At 36.6% G+C, this 13,529-nt stretch overlaps 1 protein-coding gene and 1 pseudogene across 2 annotated transcripts; one reads left to right on the top strand and one right to left on the bottom strand.

Moving 5' to 3' along the window:
• The first annotated feature begins 4,189 nt into the window (after positions 1 to 4,189).
• LOC113301796 lies at positions 4,190 to 7,978 on the top strand (annotated as a pseudogene).
• Positions 7,979 to 8,984: 1,006 nt separating this feature from the next.
• On the bottom strand, positions 8,985 to 11,078 carry LOC113304593 (transcription factor bHLH91-like). 2 transcript variants are annotated; one of them, XM_026553733.1, is made up of 3 exons: positions 10,131 to 11,078; positions 9,443 to 9,889; positions 8,985 to 9,251 (listed from the first exon to the last, which is right to left on the bottom strand). In XM_026553733.1, exons 1-3 carry the CDS (start codon positions 10,956 to 10,958, stop codon positions 9,150 to 9,152), a joined length of 1,377 nt encoding a protein of 458 aa, XP_026409518.1. In that variant the 5' UTR covers positions 10,959 to 11,078; the 3' UTR covers positions 8,985 to 9,149. The 2 variants fall into 2 exon arrangements, with proteins under 2 accessions (XP_026409518.1, XP_026409519.1); XM_026553734.1 differs by having other exon boundaries at positions 8,986 to 9,251; positions 9,443 to 9,886.
• Positions 11,079 to 13,529: the final 2,451 nt, after the last annotated feature.

Below are 13,529 nucleotides of genomic sequence, written 5' to 3'. Positions count from 1 at the left end.
GGTGCAATCAGATTTCAACCAACGTTAGTCAATCAAATCAATCGAAAACAAAAGATAAACTGCAATTATCTAGTTCCCCACCAACAGTACACTCTAGAGATTCTCAATCCCAAAGAAGACTTTAAACTGAGCGCCCGTAAGAGATTTCGCCTAATTAGGTTACTCTCCTCTCCGAATAGGAGGCTACACCAGTAACAACAACAAAAGAGGAAATCTGTTGTTACGAAGGATTACTTTGCTAGAAAGGCAAACTTCAAGTATTTATAGACAAGGAAGTTTGGACACCAGGGAATTTCCAAAACCGAAAATATTCTCAAGATATTCATTAAAGCACAAATTCGGTTTTCATAATTCCTGGAAATGCTCTGTCCAAAAATAATGATCGAAATCTCTAGGAAAATCTAATTAGTAAATGCACATTACTAATTCTTATATTTCCCTACAAAATTAAATTAATAACCTTAATTAAAAGATTCTTAACTTACTTATGTTTCGATCCCGGGATTTTCTTCCTTAAGCTATTAAGGAATAACTTTGAAAAATTAAAGAAATAAACATTCACAACACGTGTTCAAAGTATGTCGACATCCTTACTTTGTAAGTTCTCTTTCACACTTACAACCTTGAAACCGATTTTCCACACTTCCAAACAAGTTTAGAATTGGTTCATATGACTTTCAAGAACTATGTGATTGATCAAACAAACATTCAATCACAATCATGGGTTTAACGGTTCTACAAAAACAAGTTTCGGTTCTACCTCCATGTGAGTACTGTGCATAGTCACACTAGCTTTCGAAAATTCGGTTGACTAGGTACTAGGATCGTTCCCCACATATATATGGTATCTAACTTATATGTGTTGCACATGTCAATAGGATTGGTTCCCCTTTCTGCTATAAACCTTGTTGCACCTCATACAAGGATCGGTTCTCATTTGTGATGTACTGCACCTTTTACTAGGATCGGTTCCTCTTTCCCAAATTTGGTCAGACATAACACAAACCCGATTATACCATCTCAGGTGATTACTTAAGATCGGTTTCACTAATAAAAGTCATGCCAATACATAAGTCAGGCCTTTGTGAATAGTTCTACCAAGAACACAAACAAGTTGTGAGCGGTTATACTTAATCACACATATTGGTTGTTCATAAGATATGCAATGAATAACAAAACCAATAACACCCGGCAATTTTCTTTTCGGTTCACAAATAAGTTTATGAACTTACTTCCTTAGAACACATGTAAACATTGTTCCCTAGGATGAAATCCTCACCTCATACCCATACATAATCACAATAACATTCAAATGATTGTGGCGATGTCTTATCTACAAAGTTTAATGGTTAAGCAATAAACCTCGTATTGTATTCCTTAATACTATGTCTATCCAGAGTTCAAATATGCTTCGCAGTTATGTTTTCAATATGCACGACTTGAAAGATACCTTAGGGAATGAAACAGTTCAAGTCAAATATCACTAACCTCAAGTGGAAGGATGATTGTTGTCGTTGTAGCTCCTTGGTTCTTCACATCTTCAAGTCTTCGCAATACTTGTAATGTCTCATATCCTAATATTTTTAATCTAACCTATACGAAGTTGATTCTAGTACATAATCAAGCTACTCTTAACATGAGTTTTGATTCACTAAAATATGACAACCAAACTTGATATACCAACGCTTGGTGGGTTCAACCGAGCAATGCTCTGACAAGGACCAAAATATCGGCAGGTCTAGCTTCACCACCATTAGTAGCAAGGAAACCGAAAGAAGCCTCTTTTTTAGCTTATACACCAACTCTAAAGCAAATATCAGACAAGATACCACGCACAAGGTCATGACGAAATTTTAAGTTAACTTCATGCGCTCAATGAATAGTATGATTACCAAAAACATCCATATTGTTCCCACAACAAGAACAAAGACTATCCTTGGCAAATAAAGGAACATCCAGCTTATAACCGAGAATTGCACTAAATTGAAGAGGCCCAATTTTTTGTCCCAAACCCTCTATAGGGATGGCATCAAGTAGTCTTGAGTATGCTTGATCTTATTGTTCTCCTACAAGGCAAGATCTCGTTGCGTCATACAATACTTAGAAGGCATCTCTTTCATCACATGATCAAAATACATAGCTTCCAATTTAAAATTAATCAAAAAAATAATCAAAAAACGGGCACCTAGCTCAGATGGTCATCCCCGTTTCCCAAAGTTTCCGCTCTAGGAGGTCCCAGGTTCGAGCCCCCAATGGCGTAATATTGCATGAATTAACATGGAATGTAGAATTAGCTTACTCCCCTTGTGACACAATCTAAACCCCCCATCCGCTTCGTCTCTTTTGGCTAGGTTACCCATGAGGCTCGCTGGTAGGCTAGCACAACAACCTGTTCAATTAATGTAGTAGTACGTTGTTGGAGCTTCACTTGTTAGGCTTCCGACTAGTTAATGTAATACTCTATATCAAAAAATAATAAATAATAATAAATTAAAAAATAATAATTTAATCTAAAGACTTAAAGGTCTAGACAAATAAAGCTCCCACATTGAACGGTAAGGAAACCCTCACTTTTTATTGGCCGAAATAAGCCTTTTTTGAATTATGTGAAACGAAAGTTTTGATGAGGACACTTGGTGACATATAATTGGTTAAAAAAAATTAGGAAAACAAAAATAAAAAAAGGAAACCAAGGAAACCGTGTTTGAAATTGATATAGAAATCCATATCAATTCTATTCCCCAGCCTCGGCTCTTTTCTTCATCTCCATTCTCTTAGAGGTAGCGGAGGCAGCAGTGTGAGTTTGCCTAACACGAGGTACTCAACATGCTTCCTGCCCACCACTTTCTCTCTCTTTGGGTGGTGTGAGATTGAAGCTTAGCTTATGAGTATCTCTTTGGACGCTTATCTTCCTGATCCATGGTCAGGTTAACGTTTCTATCTCTTCAAACAACAACTACTGTATTGAGGTAGTCCTCCTTTGATTGGGAATCAAAAGCTGTGGAATTGGTCGGCATGAGAATAAGGGTGGTGATGCTTTTGCTATTGTCATAGCGACGTCAGGCTTCCAAGGTGTAAACATGAAATCAGGATGCAATTAACCTTGCGAAAATGTGAGATACCGAGATTAATTCCAAATGATCATTGCAATTACTCAAAGAAGTATTTCATAACTGGTTAATTGGACTTTAACAAATCAGGCCTTAATTTTTCTCTCTTTATCGTAAATAATATGTTACAATAGAGGCATTGGGATTAGATGATTGGTGACCAACCAAGGAGGGATTTTGGAGGGCCATCTGTCCAACATGGTCTTGGTCAAGGATGCATGATGTCTTTATGAAATTGTTCTCCTGATAAGAAACGGAAATTTGTTGAGGCTTTAGCTTTGTATGACCCGGAAATTACAACGAACCCTGATAAAGCGTCTTATCAGAGTAACAACATTATTGCCATTAGAACGGACCCTTCTAATTTTAGAGCTCATCACATATTATCAACACTATGAAGTCCAAATTTTAAGGAAGTCCAAATTCAATTGGGAAGTCGAGTACCTACCATATTACGACTTCTTTTTTTCTAAATTAATACATACAAGAAAAGGGAAAAAACAAACAAAAATGTCACACATATTTTCTGCGAAAATAAATAGAAAAATAAATAAAATCTGCATATACTTCCTATCTTTTCTCCACCAATTTAATGTATTCGTCATCCACGGGGCGGGACAAGGTCCTGCGCAAACCACATCAAAAATACATCTCCACAGAGCGGGGCGAAGCCACCACACATCAAATAAAAGGAAAAATATGCCCCATGTGTAGCACGGGCACAAATCTAGTAATACTTAAAAAGGATAAGTTGGACTTCTTATACTTACAAGGCACTTCTTAGCGGGATAGTTAGGATGAGAAAATAGTTCATATCCCACAACCGCAATTAATCTACATACTGTACCCCCTAACTGTGGGTTCAAATAAACCAAATGTCGACGTATATCACAGGCAAAACCTAGAGTTTGGTTCTAAAATTTACCCTCAACCTCAAGTGGGTTTATCGTTAGAACATAATTTTCTGGTTCGATTTCATGCCGCCAAGAGAAAACGTTTCCTCCTCGGCCCGGTTCTAGGGTTTTCTCCCAGTGCTCGTCTTTTATTCAGCTAGTTAGAACCCTAACAAGGTAAAACCTTTCTCACTCTCTCTCTGTGATGGGTTTCGAGAAAATTTGTGCTTGATTTCTGACTGTTTTTAGGGTTGGGAATAAATCAATTAGAAGTACTATACTTGTAAAGATTTATTGTATGGGAATGTATGTGTTAAACTGTGATTAAGATTTTGATGTGTACCTAGATTTTTCTGACATCAGATCCTGGTAAACAAATTAGATGAATTTCGCTCCGTTGGACAACATTTCGTTCCCATAAAATCAAAATTCAGATAATCATATCTATATAGATTGACTAAACTGACAGGTGCGAAAAAAAGAAAGGAGTAGAATTTGGAAAGAATTTTCCAGTAAGTAGACCCAAGCCATGTGGGTAGCTATTTAACTAATGATGAACTGAGATGGGTAGTGAACCTACATTTTGATTATTGTTTTCTCTACTTGTTGAAGTTATGGATACTGAAATCGCTACTAATATTGACCGAGCGAGGACGAAATGGACGCCAACTATGGATCGCTATTTTATTGACATAATGCTTGAGCAAGTGCATGGTGGAAATAAAATTCATAATTCATTTCGCAAAAAAGCATGGGTGGAGATGGTAACAGCATTTAATGAGAAAGCTGGATTACAGTTGGGCAAGGAGGTTTTGAGGAATAGATCAAAAAAATTGAGGATGCAATACAGTGCTGTTAAGGTTCTCCTTGATCAAGATGGATTTCAATGGGATCAAACAAGAAACATGGTTACAGCTGATAGTGATGTTTGGGACACTTATTTAAAGGTGTGTTCTCTTATTCCTTACAGTTAATAAGGTATGCATCCTCTATTAATTTGTTTTATCATATGTGAAATATACAGGTTCATCCAGAAGCACAAACTTTCAAAACTAAAAGTATTCTGAATTTTGATGATTTGCGCGTGATATATGGAAATGAAACTGCCTATGGAAGAAACAATGCTTTGAGTAATCATCCTTGCCTCATCGACAATATTCCAGCAATGGAGACTGATGGAGTCTCTGGAGGCGTTCTTTCTCCGACTACTATGTCCATGTTAAATGAAGGTAATGTGGTACGGTATTGGCAATTGAAAAAGCTAGTTGGATATCTTGGTCTTTGTTCATTGTTTATGCTTCTTCTTATCTCTCTTATAAGTGACATTGATTAACATCATCTAGGACACGTAACATTGCATACTTGTGACAGACTTCTGAGAAAATAGCATACAATTACAATCTGATATTTTGTGGTGACGGGTAGTATCAGAATTTTCATATGTGAGCTGGTTCGTATTAATTGTAAAACTGTTCCTATAATCATGAGAATATGTGAATATATTTTCCAGAAAAATGCCTGTAAACGAGTCTTCTTTTTTGTTTATTTATTATCTTTCATTTGAACCCGGCATCTAATATCTGAAACATTGTCGAAGTTTCAAGATTATTATATCCACTTTCCTTGATCACACTCGATACTACCCAGACTCGAACCAAGTAACACCTCATGTTATTAATATCCATTTGGAACCATGATTTTTGATTTGTCACTTATCTTGACAGGTATTCTCAGCTAGGAGAAGATAGTGTAACCCCAGTTAGTACTGATCGTTCAAGGACTACTTGGACACCCACCATGGATCGATATTTCATTGGGATTATGGTAGACCAGGTTCGTAAAGAGAACAAGAGCGGCAATGTCTTTCGTAAAAAAGCATGGAAGCACATGGTTGTATTATTTAACACAAAATTCAGGTTACAATTGGACAAGGAAGTTCTGAGGAATAGAGCCAAAAAATTGAGGATACTGTACCTTGCTATGAGAACACTTCTTAACAAAGACGAGTTCCACTGGGATGAAACACGGCAAATGATCGCAGCTGGGATGATTATCTGAAGGTAGGTTTTTAATTATCAACTCTTATTTTCAAAGTCTTCCATGCTTTTTGTAAGTTAGCAGTTGCTTAGCAATGTTTGTTGCAGCTGCATCCCGAGGCACGCTCTTACAGAACAAAGACGTTACCGAATTTCTCTAATCTGGGTGTGGTATATGGATGTGAACCTGCTACTGGAAGATTGAACCAGTTGGACCAGATCCACGACAGCAAGGATCAAGAATTGAAAAATGAAATAGGTCCAGGAAGTTCACACTCTCCAGCTACATCATCTGTCCATGAAGATCTTTGTATGGTAAGCCGGAACAAGGTTTAAGCTGTGTTTATTGTATTTTCAGTTTTTCCAGCACTGGCAAGTAATTATGGCGGTTAATCTGAAAGGTTTATTGTTTTTTTTAACAAACTCCCAAAAAATATTCACTTACAAGATTTTTTATAATCATAAACGAGAACGAGCCTAAAGGCGGTCTCTTCCTCAATATTGTTCTTTAAATGTTCTGCGAGATTTTTGTTCTTTCTTTTTTAGATTAATGAATGCTCTTGCACCACCTGTAGGCCTCCCAAATTATTGCAGTGGAAACACCCTTGAGCACTGATCGGTCAAAGACTAATTGGACTCCACCAATGGATAACTTTTTCATTGAAATTATGATAGAACATGTGAATAAAGGTTATAAGATTGGTAAGACGTTTCACAGAGAAGCGTGGCTCTACATGTTGGAGTTATTCAACAATAAATTTGGATTACAGTTGGATAAGGAAGTATTGAAGAATCGGTATAAGAAACTGAGGACGCAATACAATGCTATTAACGTTCTTTTGGACAATGGATTGCAGTGGGACGAAGCACGGCAACTGGTGACAGCTGATGACAGTGTCTGGGATGATTATCTTCAGGTATGTTCATTCGTGAATTCAAATATGTCATTGCACCATAGGTAGTAAACTTTCATCTAATTTAACTTGAATCTCCCAAACAAAGACTTGGATGAAACCCCAAGATTCCAGTTGGCATTTTAGGACGTTAAACTGGGACAACAGATTTGCTTGTGCAAGTTGGTGAGCAAAGTCTGAGTCCCATCGATGGGGTTTCAAAGATGGTTGCATTTAAAGTATGCGGCACCAAACCACTAGATATGGTGTGATGTTGCTCCCCGCTAAACCAGTGAGTGAGCCGAAGGTTTTTTTACCACAAGGCGCATGAGTACGATTTCATTGAAAGAATCTAACCTTAGAATATTTGCAGGAACACCCTGAAGCGCGATCATATAGAACCAAGACTGTTCCGAACTATAATAGTTTGCGTGTGATTTATGGTGATTCTATTCCTGACACCAAATACGGTGGGGCAGGGCATCATGACAATTCGAAAAGCGTTCAAATACAAGTATGTGGTACCCCAGAATATCCATTAATATCTTCTCCCTGTGAAGATGTGGCCGTCGATTATATGCAAGAAGGGTCATCAGACTCGGATGAGGGATTGAACATAATTATTGGAGGGAGCAGTAAGCGTCGATTTGAAACTCCATCAACTTCTCAAGTTTCTAGGGAAGCACAACGGAGCGATCGCATGTGCATGCTTGATGCTGTTCATAAAATGTCAGTTGCTGTTTCAAGGTTAACGAAAAAGAACGAAAATTGTGTTTCATTAGAAATTGTGCGCAATGCATTGCAAGCTACTCCTGATTTAGAAGAAGATCTTTTAATGGACGCTACAGAGCTTTTGCAAGATGAACAGAAAGCAAAGGTGTTTCTGGCCTTGGATGATGTTACAATTCGCAAGAAATGGTTGCTGAGGAAACTTCGTCCATAGTAAGTGAGCTGACTTAGTTAGGGTTTGTATTTTGAGCTTATTTGCATAGAGATGTAAAACTTGCGGTAGTTGTACTGGGCTACTTCACTGTGTGATTAGATCATCTGCTGTGAACTATTTAAATTTGACGCATCTTTTGCATCATTTCATGTTCCCTTATCTTACTCTGGTCATTGACCCACTATATAGAAGTGCCACCGGTCATTCACATACTCTGCGAGTGTTTCATGTTTGAGGCAGGATCCAATAACATGGTTAGAATGACATTATCATGACATGGTGAAGCCATTTTTTCAACCAAACCCAAAAGACTATCAATTTGAAGCTATATTTTTTTCATGTTCCTCAAATAAAGCTCTACATTCCAACCAAAATGAGTGCTATCATTTTGATTATCAGCCGGTGAATCATTTTGATTATCATTTCAAAATGCGTCTTATGTAATATTGTTTTAAATACTCTCAACCACTGTATGTATTTCATTTCAATAACTCATCATTTAAAATGCGTCTTATGTAATATTGTTTTAAATACTTCAACCACTGTATGTATTTCATTTCAATAACTCATCATTTAAAATGCGTCTTATGTAATATTGTTTTAAATACTCTCAACCACTGTATGTATTTCATTTCAATAACTCATCACTTAAAATGCGTCTTATGTAATATTGTTTTAAATACTTCAACCACTGAACATGCCGGATGCTATCTCGTGTACTCAAGAACTACTAAAAAAGATGCGTAGATACATGTGGAAGTTCAATTAGTGCAAAACTATCCTGAGAATTTCTGTCCCACGAAAACTCAGAAGAGGACTGCAGGTGTCTCTTAAACTTGGGAGCTCTTTTATTGACAGTTACACAGTAGTATAATATACTTTTACCAAACGCCTCGGAAGTGTAGTACACAAAGGTTCTATTCTCTAACCTCCAAAAGCAATCCCAAAACTGGCCAAAAACTTCACAACTGTACTGGTAAATTAACCTCCATGACCATGACTTTTCGTACATAATTCTCTAACAAATATATAGATCATAGAGACTCAAACGAAATTCCCATGGAGAACTCGTAACAATACTCATAAGAACTAAAGCCCATATGTTATTTGATTTTTTATATAACTTCTAAATTGCAACAAAAAGCATTAACTTAAGACTCGATTATAGTAATTAAATAGTTCTAAAACCTTCCATGTTTAACTTCACTTATAATTAATGAAGCCAGTAATTTATCAAAAAAAGAAAAAGAAAAAAAAAGAATGAAGCCAGTAACCTAATAATTGTTCTCAGGTTTGGATGCTGCATAGTTCTTATCCACCCCTTCAATTAGTTTCTTGGCTATTGCACTTGCATACACCGATGAACCTTCATTTATCTGCATCACAAATGACAATACTCCTAAATCAGTAATAGGAATTGAGCATTGGCACACTTCAGGATCTCTCATTGGTTTACAAACCAAATCCAATTTGGCAATTTGCAAAAAAAACAAGGACCAATTCTCAAACTACTGAACCAATTCCATACGTTTTATGAAAACTTTGCAGCTAAAATTAACTTACTGACCTTAGTGTTGAACCAAAAGCTATAGTGATCACCAATACAGCCACCGGAGACATGAAGTAAATCTAACTGAAGTTCATCAATGATTCGCGAAACCAACAACAAATTATTCATCTTTGATCTCTGAATAAGCTTAATGGTTACATCATCATCGATAATCCTCACAACTACTTCAGTCTCTTTCGACTTCCTTTGAAGCCATGAACTTCTTACCGGTCCATTAAACGAATTCTGATCTCGATCTGCATTGCCATTTGAAGTGGGTTTCATGGTTGAGCTTTCCATATCTCCGGTTGCTGCGGCTGCGGCTGCTTCCTCCTCGGTTTTCAACTTTTTGTTTCTGCTCCCACATCTCTTTTTATCTACTAAGATCTTCAGTTCATCCACTGTTCTTCTTAGTTCTTTTATATATTCAATGGCATCTTGCACTACTGTAGCTCTGTCTTGCTTCTTAATGATAAACATATATAATAAATCAAAAGGAATTCAATACAAATATTTATCAGTAAATAGTATTAACAGATAATGCAAAAAAATTTAGAAGAAAAAAGAAAAACATTAGGAAAAAAGAGATAGTAGAACTTGTGACAGTTGGGGAAATATTTAGGAGTTGATAAATGAAGCTGAACTGGTCTGGGCCGGTTGTAAAGATATGAGCAGGTATATATATAGAGATAGAGAATGATTGTACCTTGCTAGGGTTAGGAACCAGTAAACTCAAAGCTTTGTACTTCTCGTTAAATTGCTCTCTTCTTTGTTTTTCAGTAGTAAAATGTTTAGTACCATGACTACTGGCTCTTCTAAAACCACCAGTACTACTACTTCCACCAACACCACTAATATTTATATTCTTTGATCTCCTAAAATCCAAGACTGAATTCTCAAACTGTCTCATTCCATTATTATTACCATCTCCATCATGATGATGGTGATAAATTGATCCTTCTCTCTCATCAATTCCACCACCAAACAATGAACTACCTGCACCACTTCCATTCAATCCATAAGTTTGTGGTAAGCTCTGAAACAAGTCTCTGAATATGGGAGGTTGCGGAGGAAGATTGTTCAGATGAAGTGATGGATGATCATACAGAATACTCGACGATCCTCCTGACCCGTTTTCACCTCCATGAAGACCTTCATTATTGTTACCATTACTTGCTCCAAATATTTCCAGAGAAGATGTGTGGAAATTTAACGGATTGTTATTGAAAGAGATTGATGAATTGGGTAACATCGATGCCGCAGAAGATGATGCTCCGCCACTACCACATCTGGGTAAATGTAACAAGTTGAGAAGATCAGGTGTTGATGACTGCGTAAAAGGATTAGAATTGAAACACTGAAGATTATTCTGTAACTGCTGCTGATAAAATTGTTCTGCTTGCAACTGATCCTGCATTTCTTGCATCTCTTGATGCTGCTGCCAATTATTATTATTGGAGTGATCAAAAACCCCGGTTTGAACCGAACTAGGATCGTGAACTAGACCTTCTTGTTGGTCTAACTCAAAATCCATTGTATTAGCAGCGGCAACTACGGATTCTTCAGCGGATTGATTAAGGTTAGGGTTGTTGTAAGGGTTTGATAAGATGGTATTACTATCTTGAATGATAACTGATGAAGAAACTCTTTCTCCTCCTCCTCCTCCTCCTCCTCCTCCTCCTCCTCCTCCTCCTTGGTTACTATTATTACTTACTCCACCAGCTGGTAAGGAATGAAGATCAAAGTAATGGGTTTCACTATCAAACATTTTTTTGATTGTGAAATTTCTCCTTGAATATTGGGTCTTTGTCCACTACACATATCAGTTCAACAAAAACAAAAAATTTATTATCTTTCTAGTTTGTAAGTACTACTAGTTATTGAAAGAAAACAAACAAAGACATGTCAACATAAATACAAAAAGTGAAAAAAAAGAAAGAAAAAATATTGATTGAAATTTAATACCCAAAGGTGTTGTTGCAGTTTGAGAGAAGAAAGAATGAATAACCAACCCCGCCTCCCCAATTAAGTAGCAGAGATTGATAATTAAAACAATAGGATTAGAGAAAAATTAAGAAGAGATGGATAGCTGGACAAGATGAAAAATGAATGAAACAGAAATGGTTTTGGGTAGGGGTGCACATACGCTACACATACCCGCCAATTCTATCCTACCCGCCAGTTTTTTAACCGTATCCTATCATATCCATTATTTTGCGGGTAGGATGGTGGGTGAAGATTTTCTTAACCGCCAATAAACGAGTAGGGTGGCGGGTATAGGCCATATCCTATCCACCCTACCCGTTATGCAGTCCTAGTTTTGGGTTTGTTTTGAAGAGAGATAATTGTATGTAATTTATATATACCGAAGGGGGAGAAGAGATTTGTTTTCAAGTCGCTTGTGCTAAGTTGTTATACTGAGGTCCCCACGAAACTGTGATTCGATCAAATATCTCCGTATTTCTGATACTGCGCGTGATAATAATACTCCCTCCGTTCTTTTTTAATAGGCCAGTTTCTATAAATAAAAGTTTCAAAAAATAGGTCAGTTTCCTAATTGGGAAAGTTAAATATTACTTTAATTTTTGGGACCACTTTTCTCTTAACTTCTTTTGATGACAAGTATCATGTAGACCACTTCACTTTACTTCTTTTGCTAACAAGTGTCATGGGGACCATTTCACTTCACTTCTTTTATTGACAAGTGTCATGAGGACCACTTTCAATGATTAGTTCTCTTAATTTCCTTAAATTTTACTAAAAACAAAACTGGTGTATTAAAAAAGAACGGAGGAAGTACTATTATTATATACTTTTTCGTTTTTTCTTTTTTCATTCTTATTCTCCTTTCTTTCTGTTGATCTTCATCATTGTTCTAAAAGAGTCTGCAGTCTCTGTATGTTCCCTAGTCTACCCATAATTTTCATTTTAATTATCATTTCTACCCTTTGTTACTTGTCATCCAAGAAGGATACAGATGAGTAAAACTAGAATTTGATTTGGTTAATACTGGCCGTACGTGGTTATACACTACATGATACACACACTACGAGTTGCAAAAATATGTGCACTACAGCCATGAGTCATGGACGGAACCGAATCATAAACGTTTGTGTAGTTTAGCACGGCAAAACGAGATGTTTTTGTCAGAGTTTTGGTATAACACGCCTTACCCTCTTTCGAGAGATAATGGCCATATATATTATTATGGTTTTGGTTAATTAAGGAGAATATCCTGTGACCGTAAATAAGGCAAAGTATCTTCTATTAATTTTCCTTGTAAATAGGTCTCTTCACAGTTTCTTTTAATTGCGAGCTAGCGCTTAGTTCCGCCAAGTATTTAAAGCTTTTAGTTCCGCCAAGTATTGTAGCAAATCACTTCAATTATATGTACCTAGAGCTAAAATGAAAATATAATGTATCAGAGGAAAACTAAAGAAGCCAAATGACAAACTTAAGTAACATGAATGAATATTACAAGATTGTCAGTACTTGCCGATTGTTCAAGCATATTTTTATGACTCTGCTGGCTAACCTATGAAACATTATCTTCTGAAACGCGTGGGTCAAAGGCTGGCTTCAACTGCACAACGGCTGAGGCCGTAGGTCTTTGTTCTCAGTTCCCATTAAAATGGTAATAGAACATGCTCATTTCTTAAGCTTTAGGTACTTGTATACCAAAATTGGGGCATCTATTAACCAAAAAACAAGAAGTACAGCACCCAAAGTTGGTAATCACATTGAGTCAAGGACATTTTCGTAATATTTTAGTACACACAATAAAGTGCTAAAGTAACAAAAATCAGTTATACTGGATCTTTTTCGACAACGATTTCATGATCTTCATCCGATAAGTGGGGCCCGGCGAACAAGAAAAATGACCATTTTGATGGAGCAGACATGGACAGTATACGAGTCACAGCCAACATCTTGCAGGTATAATAACCGCACCACCAATTTCTCAAACAAGTAGGATCCCTTATTATGATAGTTAACCTAACTATGTTTTTTTGTTTTACTTCTTAACTTGAATTCTGAAAATGAATATACTGTAGCAAATAAGAAAGAAATATATAATCCTCACATAAAGTTGATGATGGTATAA

The sequence above is a fragment of the Papaver somniferum genome, chromosome 8 (assembly GCF_003573695.1).
Source record: "Papaver somniferum cultivar HN1 chromosome 8, ASM357369v1, whole genome shotgun sequence".
NCBI classification, from domain to species: Eukaryota; Viridiplantae; Streptophyta; class Magnoliopsida; order Ranunculales; family Papaveraceae; genus Papaver; species Papaver somniferum.
The sequence above is the reverse complement of the archived record's forward strand: the minus strand, read 5'-3'. Positions and strand labels throughout refer to the sequence as shown.